Source organism: Cryptomeria japonica, chromosome 10, assembly GCF_030272615.1.
Source record: "Cryptomeria japonica chromosome 10, Sugi_1.0, whole genome shotgun sequence".
Taxonomy (NCBI): domain Eukaryota; kingdom Viridiplantae; phylum Streptophyta; class Pinopsida; order Cupressales; family Cupressaceae; genus Cryptomeria; species Cryptomeria japonica.
In genome coordinates, this window is record NC_081414.1 from 134,647,203 (window position 1) to 134,663,027 (window position 15,825).

The 15,825-nt window shown below is 38.4% G+C and overlaps 1 protein-coding gene across 2 annotated transcripts in view; it reads right to left on the bottom strand.

The window, feature by feature from the left end:
- The window catches only part of LOC131030902 (uncharacterized), a 91,622-nt gene extending 77,317 nt beyond the window's left edge, over positions 1-14,305 (bottom strand). Inside the window, exon 1 of one of the 2 annotated variants that reach the window (XM_057961857.2) lies at positions 13,602-14,305. In XM_057961857.2, coding sequence (XP_057817840.1) covers positions 13,602-14,090 — 489 coding nt within the window. In that variant the 5' untranslated portion in view covers positions 14,091-14,305. The remainder of the gene's footprint in view (positions 1-13,601) is intronic. The other variant, XM_057961856.2, reaches the window with a different exon arrangement.
- Between the last annotated feature and the right edge of the window lie 1,520 nt (positions 14,306-15,825).

The following is a 15,825-nucleotide window of genomic DNA, read 5'->3' on the forward strand; positions in this document are numbered from 1 at the left end:
GGAAAATTTCCAAATTAGGGTTCTGTTGTGACGTTTTCACACATCGCCCCATTGCAAATGGGGACCCATGTTTTTTGCTCGTTTTTGCTCGTTTTCGCTTTGCTTTTTAGGGTTTTGGTTTGAATCCAGTCGGTTTTGGGAGCTTTTTGAATTTCCTTTTCTAGAATGCAAATTTTGAATGCAATGAATTCGCCAGAATGGTCTAATTTTCAATTGGAATGTTGATGCAAAGCTTAAATTTGTCTAAGTGTTGAAGATGAAATGTGAATTTTTGTCCAATTGAATATTTTTTTGACCAAATTTTGACATTTTTGATTTTTGATCCTAGGCATTTCAAATGATTTGTTTTCGCCTTGTGAAGTGTTAAAATGTGTAAAATCATGTTATTTTGGCCTGTAGGAGCAAAATCGCTCCTGTCCCTCAGTGAAGGACGGGAGCTCGTTTTCAAATATTTTACTATTCCTGCAGGGTCAAGATGAATTACGAATTGGAAGTGATGGAGAAAGGCGAGATCTTTCCATTGAATATAAATTGAAGATTTTCATGAGCACAGAAATGCCTCCAGGGGAAAAATCGCTCCTGTCCCTCAGTGAAGGACCGGAGCTACAAATCCAATTTTGCTTTGTCCTTGCAAGATTTTAACGTCTTGACGATGTGAAAAGGTCCAAAGAGGTGCATTTTATCAAATGAATATAACTTGAAGCGCTGTCGGGGAGATCAATAGGGTGGCAAGTCCGGCTTGAGTGAGGTCCTGATCCTGAAATTTGGCTAAGTCTGGAATGTCCTGACCCTGAAATTTGACTAAGTCTGGAAACTGAAAAAACCTCCAAAAACTAGATTTTGCAATATAACTCCTGGAGGTCTGAAACCACTCTCAAACATCCTGAAAGTATATATGGAATATAACTTAAAGTATAAGATTCTTCTTTCTTATACTTAAATGTTATATTCCATAAAAATTATCCTGATAGAGAGTGCGAAAAGTCAAATTTCGCTCGTGTCCTTCTCCAAGGGTCCAGAGCGAAAAGCGCTCCTGTCCCTCTCCAAGGGACCAAGGCGAGTCGCTCGTGTCCCTCACCAAGGGACCAGAGCGGAAATGCTTAGTTGAGCCATTCCTGACCTTGTTTGGACGAATCGAGACATCAAAGGCAAGGAAAGAGGCGAAATGAACGCGTTTAAGACAAATTGAAAATTACCAAATGCCAACAAGGGACCAAAATGCCTAGGTTCGCTCCTGTCCCTCAGGGAGGGACCAGAGCGATTTGCATAGGATCCTTCATTTTCCTTCAAATGCATGTCAAGGCAAGTTTACGCAAGATCAAGGACGTCCTTTAAGAGGCAATGAACGAGGAACCAAAGTTGAAAGATGACGCATTTCGGCTAGAGCTTCAAGATCGCTCCTGTCCCTCTCCAAGGGACAAGGGCGATGATCCTTCCAGACATCCATACGCCTTGTGGAAGCCAAGTAAGACAAGCATGGAATGAAGAAATAACACTAATGTTCGCCTTATGATGGAAATTTGAGAACAAAGATGCAAGATCAAGAAGAAACAATGGAGATCGCTCCTGTCCCTCAGTCAGGGACCAGGGCGATGAGGTACGTATCTTTCATCTTCAAAATTTGGCGCTCAAACAAACATTTTGAATTTATTTAAATGCTAAGAAAATCGATAATTTTTGAAAATTCAATTAAATGGCATTTAAATATTGCACTTAATATTAGTTAATTGTTTTTGCCTTGTAAAAAATCGAAATTGTTAAATTAAAAAAACGTTGGCAAATAATTAATTAAGTTTTTTAATAAAAATTGAGTGGAGCGCTTGATATTTATTTGTTTATTTTACTAAAAGTCGGCCTTTTACTCTTGATATTTATTTGTTTATTTTACTAAAAGTCGGCCTTTTACTTTATTTTAAAATTCGCTTTTAATTACCAAGTCGGCCTTAAGGTAAGTATGAGGTGAGCGCTATAAAGGGAGGGTGAGAATCTTCATTTTCACATTATCATTCTTCATTCACATGCGATTTGAGAAGGTGCGAAATTGTGTTCAAAGTGCGATTTGGAGTTTACAAAGCAAGGTGGTGCCAAGGTTATCCAAGGTGGTGCAAATCTAAAAGTTTCCATTTAAGCGAATTTGTCAAAGGCATTGAAGATCACATCAAGGACAACTCAAAAGGTGGCGAAATTGATATTTTGAAGAAAAAATCACGTTGAAGACTATCTATACGTCAATTTTGCCTAGGCAAATTTTTCTCATTTGCATTCTAGAGTTAGCTCTCTCCTGAGGTATGGCGATATTGGTTTTATTGTCTTATTTTTGAATTGTTCATCGTCATTTCCTTAATTTTGAATTTTGGAATTTTGTTTTGCCTTAGCTCAGTCTTTTTTAGGAAATGATTAATAAAGGACTTATCATTAAGTTTCCTAAAAATTGCTCTCTAATTTATGTTATGTATTGCTAAATCATATTACTAATTTTGAAATGTTGTGTAGGAGATCTCATCAAGGAAAATCAAGCCGGATCAAGGACGGTCTTCGCCAGGACGATCAAGCCAGGACAAGGGCGATCTTTTTCAATCCAGCGTTCCAAGGCGAGGTACATCATCATCTTGCACATCAAGGACACAAGGAGTTAGAACAAGGGCTCGTTGAAGAAGCAAATAATTCCAGATGAATTAATTAAAGATAGCCTCTCAACGACATCAAATTGAATATCTAGCAAGCTACAAGTGTCAGATGAGGTGGCATCCCAGTCATCACTCCTCCAGTCAGTGTGGTCCACCTCAGCATGTCCAGATTCAATGTACTTAATTCATGGAAGGTGGCACAAACTCCGATGTACCTACCCCGGCTATCCATTGGTCGATTTTTCTAGAGAGGACATGTGTCCAGGCAATACAATTATTTCATTGGTCGAGCATTAAATGTTATGTAATGGTTGTAACAAACCCTAATTAGGGTTTTCATTGTAAAATCTTGGCCATTGATCTTGAATTGATCTAAGCCATCAAATTGTATTGTGGGCACTATATAAGCCCAGGCATTTCATTTGTAAAGGCTAATTAGCAATTGTTGGAGATAGTATGTAAATAGTTAGAATAGTTAGAGAATAGTTGGAAGCAATTAGAGTAGAATAGGAGGACAAGGCAAGAAATTGTTGCCATTGATTGTAAACAAACTCCATTTTCATTGAAGTAATGGTGAAGTGTGTCGTTTCTTGCAATTTGCATGGTTTCTTGTTGAGTCTTCAATCTTAGATGGTAGATGATTAAATGAATGGAGGGAATGTGATTGATTGATGGTGGAATTCGTACATCCATACTACTAGCAGTTTGTTGATTGCAAACTTGCCTTGTGTAGTCGACTGGAATCGTTCAGCTTAAGCTCAATTTCAATTTGTCGCCTCTTCATTGATATGCATCAACTTGGATGGTATCTATGCCTGCGGTGATGATTTGAACATCATAAAGCTTCCCTAGAAGATCGCACTAGCCTTGTGTAGATGTTCCATTGATGTCAAAACAAGACCTAGTTGGAGTTTCATCAAAAATCAAATCATTGCTCCTACATTCTTAGTGTTAGGATTAGATCCTCTCTTCGCCCTTATCCTTTTTCCATTTTTTCAAATCCAAGTTAGTAAGAGCTTGTGTTCTAGCAAAGTAGATCGGAAATTCAATCACCAAATGTAAGTCCCCTTGTGATTCCAGCAAATCACATCATACCACGAAGAGCTTATCCACATGTAGAGACCCTACCAAAAGGAACCTTGGAGTCTACCTAACTGATCCTTTACGCGAATCTTCAGCAGTTAGAGGCTTTATTCAAGAGAGGATAAGATACCCTTAGGTATTTTATTCTGTGTATGATGGTGTACAAAATACACGTCAACAGGTTCCACGGTCCAGGAGAGAGAAAATTCTCATACAAATTCAAATCTGTAAAATCATTGAAATTTGGATGTGATTTGATGCCCGAGAATGGATTTTTCAAAAAATTTCCCGGGGGGGAATTTCTTGTTCAGTTTATCCCTGATTCCTTCCTTGCCTTAGAAATTTTATCTTCAACTCATCCTTGGGTGTGATTTCTTCCTTGCTTGGAATTCTATCTTGAAGGAAGGAATTTCCAGCACTTAGCCAAAAAATTTCCACTTTCTGGAATTCTTCACCTTGGACGCATTTCCTCCTCGAGGAAGGAATTTTTTTGTGCTCTTTGAATTCATCACATTCGCAAGGAGCTTTTTGACCAATTTGCCACATTTCCTATTTTTTAGGAATTTTCCTAAAATTTAGGACCCGGGTCTAGGAGATAGAGAATTATCTCACAAGTCCAAATCTGCAAAACTTTCCGGATTCTAATAAGATTTGGTGTCTAAAAATGGAAATTTCAAAAAAAATCTCGAGGGGATTTTTTGCTTTTCATTCCTCCTTGACCCTTTGACTTTCATGCCTTAAACAAATTTTCAATTTTCAAGCTTAAGCATGGAATTCACCATGTCTTGGAATTTGATCATTTTTCATGCCTCCAAGCACCCCTCAATTTGGCGCTTTCCATTAGTCTAGGGCACTATTTCCATGTGCAGAGGAATTCACACTTTGGCGCCCTCCCTTGGAGTAGGGCAGAATTCTCACTAAGTGGTGGAATTCACAATTTTCCATGCTTTCCATGTCAACTTCACTTTGGCGCCCTTGGTGAAGTATGGGTGCTAAAACCACCTAGGCAAGGATTTTCACATTCTCCATGTTCTCCATGGACTCCTTTGTTTGGCACCCTTGGCCAAACTTGGGCGCTGAATTGACTTGGGGAAGGATTTTCATGATTTTTCCTCATTCTCTTCATCAGGATATATATGAAATATACCATTTTCTTATACTTTAAGTTATATTTCATATATATTGTCAGGATGTTTGAGAGTGGTTTCAGGTCCCTCGGAATCATAATGCAAATTCTGGATTTTGGAAGATCTTTCAAATTTTCAGACTTGGTCAAATTTTAGGCCATTTCTGGATCAGGATGACATTGGTGGACTGATGTGAGTTTCCAGACATATGATTTTGCATGCTTTCTTCTTTTGGAAAAGAAGTTCCATACTTAGCCATTTTTTTAATCCAACTTGTCTACCTTTTGACTCTTCCGGATTTAGAAATGGTCTTCAGGAACATTCAGTCTTCAACGTCTTCAGAGATATTCAGCTTTCAGTGTTTTCCTGTGAAGATCCTGCCAAAAATAGATTTTCCCAAATAAGAAGTGTTTCAAAATGTTAGGGTTTGGACAAAATAGGTCAGGAAAGCACTTACTTAAAATAGAAACTTACTAAAAATAAAAATTATTAAAAATAGTAAGTTTGATTTTTGGCAAAATTAGACCAATCCGGGAGGCAGTGAAACTTACTAAAAATAGTAAGTGCTCAGAATTTGCTCAAATTTTACTGGGAGGTTCCTTGAAGGGTCTCGATTCCAGTTCTAAGTTCAGTTTTTCCAAAACCCTAAAAGAAACCCCTAAAATCTAGGACTGAAGGCAGAAACCCTAAAATTAACAAAACGAGTCCTAGACTTCATCAAATTCACCCAAACGAAAAGCAGACTTGACCAATATGACCCCCAAACACTTGCAAAGAAGAGAGACTAATGAGATTGCTGCGACAAGACCCAAGAACAAAGCCAAAAGACCAGAAAGGCCTAAAAAGTAGGGGGTCTCCATTTGCAATGGGGCGATGTGTGAAAACATCACAACACAGTCAAGGTCAAGACAAGTAGTTCGCTCCAGTCCTTTCCAAGGACAAGCCCTATAATGATCAAGTTCGCTCTATGACCCCTCTAAGGACAAGACTTATAGTGCAAATTCGCTCTGTGTCCTTGGCAGGGACAGGACCTATATAGCAGATTTCGCTCTCTGACCTCCCTAAGGACAAGCTCCAAATAAAATTCACTCTCTGACCCTTCTAAGGACAAGGCATGATTGCAAACAAAGTTCGATCCAAGACACGTTCTAGTTCGCTCAACCATCAACAAGGAGAAGGCATGCAAATCGCTCTAGACCCTCAACAAGGACATGACTATAAACAATTTCGCCCAATGTCCTTTGGAAGGACAGGACCTATGATGTAGTTTCAGTTTACCTTATGACTTTCACAAGGACATGACTTAAAACTCTTTTACCTCATCAATTTGAAAGCATCATCAATTCAGCCCTTAAGAACATCAATAGAGGAAATTCGCTTTGTGACCTTAGGAAGGACGAGACCTAAGTAAAGATTTTCAATCTATGTCCTCTCCAAGGACAAGACTCAAAAACAAAATTCGCTCTCGGACCTTGATTAGGTACATCACCTTAGTCAAAATTTTGCCCTTGTACCGTGGCAAGGTACGCTCATGATGAAAATTTTCGCTCTTGTTCCTTAGGGAGGTACATGACCTTGGTGAAATTTTCGCTCTAAGACCTTAGAGAGGTACATGATCTCAAACAACCTTAAACTCAATCCTTCACTTTCCTTCACTCAACTACATCATATCCCAAATCTTCACGAAACATGTTAACTTTTACCCTTTAAGAACGCTCAAGGAAGGAATTCGCTCTAATCTTGAGGCAAAGGACGGATCTAAGGCAAGTTTGCTCCAGCAAGGGACATGACCTATGTAGACACTTTGTTCAATCTCTCCCCTTGCCTATACTTTATTCATTCAAACTTCCAATTCTTAAGTCACTTCAATGTCTATGTCCAATTAATCTTCCAAAGTGACCCTAGGGAAGACTCCTCATTCAATCCCTTTCCACCTGAATTGATGAATTCTCTGGCTACCCAAGAAATTCTATCCTTTCAATGCAAAGATTAATAGCAAAGACTCTAAGACAACCTAGGACTGAGCAAAAAGGACTAAACCTAGAAAGCGAAAAGTGGGGGTCCCCATTTGCAATGGGGCGATGTGTGAATACCTCACAACAAGTACCCAATGTATGCCTAACCCCAAAAGCCATCACTAGGCCAAGGATCAACCTACTGCTATAACCTCTATTAAGATAATAAGCACATCACTACATAGCAGCAAAATGTGGGTATGCACAACATGACTCTCCAAATATAAATACAATTATGAATCACTAAGGATATTTTCCTTGGTTATTAAACTAAATCATGGAGCGCATACAAATCTACTTCCCACCCCCAATCTACTAGTTAATGACTTTTTCAATTTGAAGGCATGGAGGATCATTGTTTCTAGGACTGGTGCCTATTCATTAGGTTACAAAGTCCACACATGCCATGAGGAACAAAAATTGAAATCACAAAGGAACATGAGCTATGCATACAAATACACCATAAATAATGGTAACAAGCAATAGAACATACTTAGTCAACCATATCAGACTACGAAAATTTATATGCAAAGAAGAAAGGACCATTACAAAGCTTGGAATGACTAGAATTGTAGATGGCATAAAATGCCTATTGTTATGTTTGATAATATTGGTTATCCACCAATGTATTTATTAATTGTATTAAGTGGGTTGTCACTCTCGGGTAGTTATGTGTCTATTGGTTGACGGTTGTGTTCCTCTCGGCAACTGTCAAGTACTTTAAATATGTTGTGTACCGCCAAGGAAGGTAGTACAGTATAGTCGGGTGAATTGTAATCCTTGGCCGACCATCTCCGACCTTCTTCTCTGTAATAATTGCATGTACAAATAATATATATTTTACTGTTGTGTCTCATATGCATTGTCATGTATATATTATGTCCTGTATTTAATTTATCAGATATAGCAGCAAACATTTTGGCGTTGTTGCATTAAAGAAATTGGCAAGCCCTGAGTGATTTGTGCCTTCAAACCCCAATAAAGGTGAGAGGAGGCCACAAGGTGGTCAAGACCAAGCGATTAGGTGATCCGCCGACCCTGGGTTTGAGGGAGCACAGGGACAAGTCAAAGCTTGGAAGTACCCGGAGTTTTGGGACATTGGAGGTGGACATGTAGAGGACATGCATGTGGCCAAGAGTGCAAGGAAAGCACCAGAATGAAGCAGTCAGAACCATAGTTTTAAAAACTCGTGGACTCACCACAAACTCGTGAGTCATTGGCAGACCGAGTCGACTCACCAAGGACTCGCGAACCAAGTCCTGGCGAGTCCAAATGAAAGACTCACGAGTCTTTCTAATTGACTGGCGCGAGTTTTTACATGGACCCGCGTCGCCCAACTTGCATGCCCAGCCACAGTTTAAAGTGGTTTTTTTTTTCTTTTTTCACTCATTTGGCATTGTTGCTTGCTGAAAACAGGTTTGTAGTGTTTGAAGGAGGAGAGGAAACAAGATTTAAACAGCCTCATTCTCTTCATCAGAACATATACATGAAATATAACATTTAAGTATAAGAAAGGAAAAAGACATATACTTTAAGTTATATTTCATGTATATATTGGCAGGATGTTTGAGAGTGGTTTCAGATCTCTATGAGTTATAATGCAAATTCTAGGTTTTAGAAGATCTTTTAAATTTTCAGACTAGTCAAATTTTAGTAATCAAGGCTCCTATTAGCATTATTTCGCCCTCTCTATCTCACTCACTTTATCTGCCCCGAATTTTAGACCTATCTATCTCCCTATCATTCTTCCTCTATCCCCTCTCTCTACCACTCTCTATCTCACTCTCTCCCCTCTCCCCCAAGATCTAGACCTATCTCTCTACCCCTCTCTCTCACCCTCAAACCCCATTAAGTGGTGCTAACTGCCCTCAACCTAATTTTGGCGAGCTGGAGAAGCCACATCAAACTCCTAGAACTAGACCCTCTAGTTCTATCTCTCCCTTGGTTTTCACTAGAGCTGGGAAGAGGAAGATGTAGTCTTCTCTTTAGTTTGTTCATTGTTGTTTTTCACATTTGGACATATCATTATATGTAATTTTGTAAACATTTATAAACTTATGCTGCTATTATACATTTTAAAGTTTGAAACTATGAGTATGAATGATGAAATTTCAAATATTGAGTGTTTGTAGATCATATGACATGTGTAATGTGTCAATTATGGCTCTTGTGTTCTCTAAATGCATTAATTTCTTTATGGTTTTTTTGTAAAACTACGGTTTTTCTTTTTGCTGAGTCCTTTTGCGAGTCTTTCACGAGTCCGAGTCTCAGTCCAATTTTTTGGTTTGCCGAGTCCGTGGCGAGTCTGAGTATTCAAACCTTGGTTGAAACAATCCACCCAAGTTCGGCACACCTGGAAGTACCTAGAGTGTTGGGGATGCTGGAGGTGGATGTGTAGAGGACGCGTGCATGGCCGAGAGTGCAGGGAAAGCACCGTAACATAGCAGTCGAAACAATCCACCCAAGTCCAGCACACAAAGGAGTAAGTAGGCAAAAAACCAGTTTGCACTGTATCAAGAACTTGTCCCTCACCATGGAAGCGAGAATAGGGGGGCCCGAGCCGAAGACTCCAAGGAGGAGAGAGTATAGAAATGAAGAAGGTGACCAAGGTGTAGAAGACGCAAAAGGTGGACGCGTAGAGAGCTCGCGCATGGCCGAGAGTGCAAGAGAGGTACAAGAATGCAGGCGAGAGCGAGATAGTCCAGTCTGATCGAATACATACGGTACCTTCCAAGTGAAAACAATGATGAACACCCAGGAGAAGCAAAAACTCCCTAAATTTACAGGGGACGGATCAGAGAATCATGTATGCCATTGCAAAACTTGTATAACAATATGGGAGGTGGATGGCCAAGATGACCAGGATTATTGGCTGAAGGCATTTCTAGCCACCCTACGAGGAATTGCCATCAACTAGCATACAAACCTAGAGGCCAAGCACAAGGCGGGATGGACTGAACTAAAGAAGGCATTTCAAAAATTTAAACTGTTGAGAGATGACAATGAGATTGTTGCAGAAATTCACAACACCAGACAAGGGAAGAATGAGAACGTACTGGCATACAATCGTCGGCTCAAGGATCTATTGAACAAGATGGAGAACCTGCTGACTGATGGGTTGAAGAAGAGGTGGTTCACTGAGGGATTGATCCCCTCATTGCACAAGAAGATGAAAGTAGTGTCTCCATCCTCGTACGCCGATGCTTACAATCGAGCAATGGACATTGAGAGTGAAAAAAAAATCCTCTCAAGGGAATTGGAAGACCAGAGATGACAAGAGCACCGAAGGTAGCAGTGATGAAGAATCAAAAACCATATAGGCCCTTTGATGGGATATGTTGAGAATGATGAAAGAACTTAAGGCCGAAAAAGGAACCAATAACGAATGTAATGAGCTATGGTGTGCTGAGTGCAAAATTGAGAGGAATATGAAAGGTGATTGTCCTAAAAAGAGTTTTGTGAGATTTGCTAGGTGATGGGTCATTCAATAAGGGAGTGTCCATATAATTTGAAGACTAGAAGTAGGCAAGTACTCTTCACACAAGGAGAGCCTAGCCCATCGAAACCATAGAATGTATTGCCTAGCGGCAATGGAAATCGACAAGGGCGAAATCAAATACAATACGACTCCAGGGGGCATCCTATCATACAGTGCCGACAATGTAGTGAATGGGGAGACTTTGCGAGAGATTGCCAAAATAAGAAAGACAACATACAATTATTGTGCAAATGTTGTGTCTAGTATGCATTGTCATGTATATTATTATGTCATGTATTTCATTTATCAAATATAGCAGCAAACAATAATGTTGTCCCATTCACCTAATCTTCAATTACATTCATACAAATACATTCTAAAATATCTACAAATGGAACCACAAAGACATTCATTTACAATACAAATCTCCTTGAGATTTACAAACATTTGTTGCTCTAATGGTAACTAGATTTGCAAGAGTTGAAACCCTAGAAGCTCCTTTGGCTTGCAGCTATGTGGAAACATGCAATGACCAGCCTCTCTTCTAGAAAAAAATCTCACATATATGGCACTCTATCAGTTGCCTCATCATTTCAAGAATCCAAGAGGAATTGACAATCAATGGATGTTGCATGTAAGGCAAACTTAGATCCCATAAAATCCAAAATCCACTAAAATGGTGGTCTAGAGCTTACATGGAAACTAGCCACGTCAAAAACATAACCATTGCATTTTGATGGCAGCATGGCATTCCTTTTCTCATCCTTTTCCATCATAAAGTACAAGTGAAACTGCACCTTTGAGATGAATGGTTGTTTCTAGGCAGGAAATATCTAATAAGGCAGTTGTAGGGCCTTATCAAGTCATTAGTGGTGACTTAGGGCATGCTGATAGGTAGGTGGGAGAGAACATTGCAAAATGCAAGAGTTTTGACTTGTCGGGGATCAAAGATGCCTCATGACTCATACCATTGTCCAAGATTGAGGTTTGAGGATACCTCATAATAGGGATCCAAGTAAGGGGAGGGTCAAAACTCTGACTATAAAAAAATGCTTACTGCAAGAGGATAGGATTCTGGGCTTCATAGATCAGGAAGACCATGAAAAGAATATCGAGGCAAGGGAAAATTCAAAACACCAACATGGACAAGGGAAAGAGTGGGAAATGGGTGAAAGGGATGCCAAATGAAGAACTCTGAAACTTCAAAAACATAAACTTGAAAACTTCACTTTTCCTTGGCTGTTTTTTTCCTTGCGAAGCAAATGAATGGAACAAGGCAAGGACTTAGATTTTGCAGCATTAAATATAGTCATCAAGGGCGAGATTTTTACAGTTTTAAGGATCAGGGATCAAAGATACCAATGAATATTCAAGGGAAAAGGGATGCTAAAACTTTGACTCTAATAGGTAACTTAGTGCGAGGATTGAGGATAGAAGTCAAGAGTCAAGAATCAAGAAGGCTTCTTATGAGGTATCCAAATAAGGACAAGTCCGAACTCACAATCTCAATAAAGTACTTGGTGAGAAGAATCAAGAGTTGGAGTTTGGACGAACGAATAGAACAATACTCCTTTAATTTTTATATGGTTTTTTCTTTACCTATGGGGCCCTTTTTTGGACACCCACGACACCAGAAACGCCCAGGTTTACCCAAGGTTCAGCTCAGGTGCCGGGTTCGAACCCAGGGCTAAACCCGAAGCCAGATTGAACCCAAACCGAAACCCGAAGCCAGATCGAACCCAAACCCAAACCCAAATGGAACCCAAACCCTGAGCCAAACCCACAAATCCAGTAACATAGCTTATTTCAAATGCCACATTAATGAGATCAGCTCTCAGCCAAATTCTTGCAAGGATTCAGCAACCAAACCAAATGCTGTAAAGGTCAACGCATTTGACATTCAGGCAGTCGGTCATTTTCTGATTTCCATGCAATTGTAACATCAAGCATCTTCTTGGGTTCCAGATCTTGCACGTTCAGTCACCATTAGAGCAACTAATGTAATAAATCACAAACAAGTAGCTATTTTTAGTAGACGTTTGTAACTGAATGTCTCTTTGACCATTTGCAGATCTTTCGGAAAACTTTCGAGTGACGAAGTGTGACAATTTCTTCTTAACTTAGGGTTTTCTCTTGCCAAATTTGTTGGTATGAATGTAATAAGAATTTGATAAATGTACAGAAACTTAATTCATTGCAAATTATTACTTGTAATAGTCATTTCCTTGTTGCACATGGATTTCTGGAATTTGGGGAGGGATTAATAAGAATATTTAGTTATTGGTATCATATATTATTTGTTATTTCTATGTGTTATCTTCTAGTAACTGCAACTCTGTAACCCAATATAAAGCACTAGTCCTGAAAGTATTTGACTCTCCGTGTACTTTAAAATGAACAATGTCTATAACCAATAGTGTAGGAGTAAGAAGTTAGTTTATATGCATTTCGTGATTCAATATTATACCCAAGGAAAACATCTGAAGTGAACCATGAAAGTTTTTCCTCTTAAAGAAACATGTCCTGCATATTTTCATCAGGTTAATAGAGGTCGTATGTGTAACAGTATAGTCCTCAATCTAGTGACAGCTTTTGGACCAAGTGTGCATTGGATACTACTGTAGTTGTTCCAATTTGTTTATCTTCAATTGTGATTAAAATCTTGTTAAAATTTACCTCTACAACAACCCTCCTAAGTCCAACTAAGCCTGAAGTGAATGAGAGAATATCCACTCTCAACAATTGGCCAGTCATCACTCACTCTCTATTGATCAGCTATTTCTATCCACCTTAAGAACGACATATCCCTGGCCTTGAAGAGGATTGATCCCTATGAAAGTGGGAGCAACACTTTCAAGATCCAACATATCTTAAGTTAAATCTGTTTATCGTATATAGATATGAACGAAAGCATAACACAATCAATTTACAAATTCCAAGATAACTGTCTGAATCAAGCATAAAAATTCCAGCAAAGTGACGAAAAGATTCTCCATGTCTTCAGTGCCATTTGAATCCCTCCAGAATTGAATAAGTTATTTAAATTCCACATTCAATTTTCACATCAACCCCAACTAATTATCCTAATTTAAATTTGTTTATCATAGATTATATAGAGAGAGAGAAACTAAACATTTACTTTTCAAAGTACCCTCTTGCTTAGTAAACGTCTGAATATCCGATTTATTGCCTCACCAGGTCGCAAGATCATGAAGGTAGGATTATTAAACTTCTAGGAATTGTGAAATTTAAGCAAATACAAAGGGCTTACTTGATAGTGAGTCGAGTTCAAAGCTCGGTGAATGACAGCAGGATCAGCGCCCCATTCTACAGCACTCCTTGCGATGTCCATCACAGGAGAAGGCGGCCACCAAATAAGTTCATTTATTCTCTTGTCATGCATCATCACCTTCCGCGACTTGAACCCTCGCCTCATAGAAGACGCCTCGGGAAGCGAAACTGCGTGAGGTACTAGAAATCGTAGACAAGAGAGCATCTCCCTGGCTAAATCTGGCTCCAAATTACGGGCCTCTTCTTCGCTGCCTAGAAGAGCCACCAATTTGGCGGCCATTTTGGCTGGATCCACATCTTTGATTGCCTCTGTTGATTTCGCTCGGACTGTCGCCAAATGTAGCGGGGCTCTGCGGCTCAACGCAACAGAAGATAGCAGAGAACTTCCGGCAACTGAGGATAAAAAAGACCCGCAAGGGGAGAGAGAAAGCATGAGGAAAGTGCAGCAAATGAAGGAAAATCTTGCCATACAGATTCTCTGTTTCAGAGGCAAATTTCTGTAAGATTGGTTTCTGAAGGTTCAAGTGAAAGTTTTGCTGATACGATAACCTCTTGTTTTCTCCACGTAAATAAACGAGATATACCTTGCCATGGGATCTGCAGGTGACGTAACTTGTATTCATGAAATTAGTTCCCACTGTAAACTGATTGGAAGAAAATGTAAGGAATCGATGAAAAAGCGAGAAACAGACAAGATTTGAGTTTTTATATTGGTTTTGTCCAATTAAGATTTGAATTTTTATATTGGTATCGTCCAATATGGGTAAGCATTATTGGTTCAAAATGGTTGGTGAAGAGGAGCTAAATTGTAGGAAAATGAGATGGAGGAAATAAAATATTAAGTGTGGATAGTGGATGGACAAATGGAACATAAATCTGCATGATTGTTTGCACATTAATGATGAGATAAAAATATGGGTGCTAGAAAAATTTGGGAATATCATGTGCCCAAAAGAATTCAATAGGAAAAAAACATGCTATGTTGAAACCCCACGTGAAAACGTGATGATAAAGACTATTGAGATCTATAATCAAGGAAAGGCTAAAATTTTAATTGCACAACTGAGGACTAGCTCTCAGCAAATGGAAGGTGCCCAAAGAAGATTGGGAAGAAAGAATTTGCAGTTTTTGCAGCAAAGGGGTGGTAGAAACTAAGAATTTGCAGTTTTTGTAGCAAAGGGGTGGTAGAAACTAAATGGTATTTTATCAAAAAGTTGCAACATATGAAGATATATGTAGTTAGTTTGATGATAACTTCAAGGTCAACAATCTAAATGAATTTTTTGAGGGGGCGAGACTTCACAAAACAACGAGATTCTTACTTGAGATTCATAAAAAAAGAATCAGAATGGAAAAGAATCTAAATACAGATTAATTCGTTATCTCTTGGTCCTTTAGATCGCTCGGTCTTGTAGACGTCAATAAAATTCCTTTATACATTCATATTATTATTGTTGTTTGACAAGGTGCAAATTCGTTCTAAAGAGTTTGAGGTCTATTTCGTAGAGTTGAGTGCATGAAACCATTCTGATTCTTTGGGTTGTTTGATTGATTTTTCATTGTGCATTAGTTTTGAAGTTCAAATCATTATACACAAATTCTTTTCTAATGTTTAAAATCATTCATTCTACAAAAAATTTCAAAAAAAAGGGAGTTTTTATAGCTAAAGATGAAATTGTTTGCATATTAATTGAAATCATTTAGTTTTGAGAATTATTTTATTAAGAATTTTTTTCCCTTAGTAAGATTGTAGAAGCTTTAAATCTAACTAAATTTAATTTTGCATGATTTAAGAATTATTGACATCAAGTTGTTGCTCAAGTATTTATCATAATTTCTATTAATATCACAATATATAGAATTTTTTATATAGATTAAAGTTTTTCTTATTGTATAAAATTTAAAATTTGTTAACCAAAGGGTTATAATTCTGGTTGAGCACAATTGATGACGATGATGATATGTGATAGAAAAGTCATCCACCAAGGTTCAAACCTTTAGAAATGTGTTTGGGTCAAGTTCAACATGTAGGTTATGTGGCTACTTACTAATTTAGATGTATGCCAACTCAGATTGATTGTTGTAATTTAATTTATTTCTATCAAAAACGCATCATAGTTTATTCTTTGACAAGGTTTGAGTTTTAGATATGAATTTGTATTTTTCTAAAACTTTAATGTAAATAAATTTCTCACTCGATTATT